Genomic DNA, 2,113 nt, shown 5'->3' with positions numbered 1-2,113 from the left:
TGTATGCTCTAGGTTTACACTTTTTACTGTATTCTACAAAGTATTATTGGATTCTATTCATTTTTAATAAATAATGCAAATCAAATATAAATCTATACTTATAAAAACTTTTAAGTAGATACAATATGTCTTCATATAGTAAGTAGAAAATATATTTTGAGTCTTAATAGTGAGTGCACACTGCTATCAAATCTATGTATACCTGCTAATTCGTGTAGGACATTGAATCGTTTCTACAATTTGTTGCCGTATTAGGACGAATCTAAGTTCATACAAATCTAATAACTTTTATTCGAATCTTGTATATATATTTAAAAAATTATTAAATATTTAATCGTAAATTCAATTATTATTTTAATATGAACTTGAGATCATTATAAAAACATGTAAATTTCATATCCTGATTTCGCCTATGACTCGATCGTATGAGTATTGCAAGATCGACACTTAATATTCTTACAAGTTTATTGAAATAGTTGCTAACTAAGCTGAGTTAACTATGATTAAAGTCTAGCTATATTAGATGATTGTTATTACTGTTAAAGCAGTAGTTAGAAGTGTTATTAAGAGTTAGTTAATTGCACATGTAGTGCACGTGAAGTTAGCTGCTTTCATCTATAAAAGGCAGTCCTTGTATTCTTTAGCTTAATGAGAAAACATTCCTTCTTCTTCTTCATTTCCAGATCTTAGATTCTAGAAGGATCTTCTCTGCATGTGCCCTAATTCACTGCTCCATTGTGAAAGCTTCATCTCTGTCATCAATTCTTCATGTGAAGTTAGCTGCTTTCATCTATAAAAGGCAGTCCTTGTATTCTTCAGCTTAATGAGAAAACATTCCTTCTTCTTCTTCATTTCCGAATCTCGGATTCTAGAAAGATCTTCTCTGTATGTGCCTTAATTCACTGCTCCATTGATAGAACAGTGAAAGCTTCATCTCTGTCACCAATTCTTCATGGTATCAGAGCTGCGATCGTGAGGATTTGATCCTGCGAGAAGATCCGGCGAAATTGAAATAATTTTTGGTAGACAAGGCTGGAGACGAGGTAATCTCACTCGACCATAACCACCCGCTATTTCTTCAAGCACGAGACACTCCACGACTAGTTTTAATCCCAATTAAGCTCGCAGTGCCAGAAAATTATGCCTTATGGAGCAGGGCAATGAAGCTAGCACTGAGAGAAAAAGGTAAGCTTAGATTTGTAGATGGTGCATGTACTAAAAGTAGGTACAGAGGTGAATTGGTTGAGCAATGGGAAAAATGCAACGCGATAGTACTATCTTGGATTGGAAGTACAGTTTCGAACCAATTGATGCCAAGGATCGTTTATGCCTCAGATGCTAGGAAGGTATGGAATGATTTTCAGGAGATATTTGATCGTTCAAACCTAACAAGGATCTATTACCTTTGGTCTGAGATTGCAATGATGAGACAGGGAACAGATTCAGTAACAAACTATTACACTAAAATGAAAGATCTATGGGATGAATTGGATGTTTTGGCCCCAATTTCTTGTTGTGATTGTGAAGAGTCAAGACCTTCAATTAAACATCTGAAATCTCAGCGTGTGTTGCAGTTCCTTATGGGCTTAAATGAAAGCTATGGGAATGTAAGGAGTAACATACTAGCAAGGAGACCAGTATTTACTATTAATGAAGCCTATGTAATTGTGCCACAAGAGGAAAATCGAAGAACACTTAGTGTGGTAGATATACAGAGGGATCCACTCACTATGTTAGCAAGAAGGACACAAGGATTCAAGCCTAAAGGCATAGGGTTGATTTGTGAACATTGTGGGTATAAAGGTCATTTGAAGGAAAATTGCTACAAAATTATAGGTTATCCCCCAGATTTTAAGAGTAAGAAGAAAACTAGATAATTTAGTGGAGTTTCAGGTAAGGATGTCTAACGGGTGGGCCGGGCCGGGCTGGGTAGGGAAATGTTGGAATCGTACTGGTTACGAACCGGGCCAGTTACGAGTTAGGAGTTACCGGGCTTAACGGGTTCGGGTTCATCCGGGTAAAAAATGAACCGTAAAGGTTACGCGTACAAAAGGCTGGGCCGGGCCGAGTTAGTGTAATTTTTAATTATATTTTTTTTTGTATTTTGTATAAC

At 36.3% G+C, this 2,113-nt stretch overlaps 1 protein-coding gene across 1 annotated transcript; it reads left to right on the top strand.

Moving 5' to 3' along the window:
* Positions 1 to 1,160: 1,160 nt before the first annotated feature.
* On the top strand, positions 1,161 to 1,877 carry LOC138890219 (uncharacterized). Its single transcript, XM_070173586.1, has one exon. The coding sequence runs from the start codon at positions 1,161 to 1,163 to the stop codon at positions 1,875 to 1,877; it is 717 nt and encodes a 238-aa protein (XP_070029687.1).
* Positions 1,878 to 2,113: the final 236 nt, after the last annotated feature.

Source organism: Nicotiana sylvestris, chromosome 4 (genome assembly GCF_000393655.2).
Source record: "Nicotiana sylvestris chromosome 4, ASM39365v2, whole genome shotgun sequence".
In the NCBI taxonomy this organism is placed as follows: Eukaryota; Viridiplantae; Streptophyta; class Magnoliopsida; order Solanales; family Solanaceae; genus Nicotiana; species Nicotiana sylvestris.
This window is presented reverse-complemented; position numbering and strand designations above follow the sequence as displayed.

Bases quoted from the DNA above. Each gene is read 5' to 3' on its own strand.
- LOC138890219 (XM_070173586.1), top strand. From the start codon at position 1,161: ATGAAGCTAGCACTGAGAGAAAAAGGTAAGCTTAGATTTGTAGATGGT.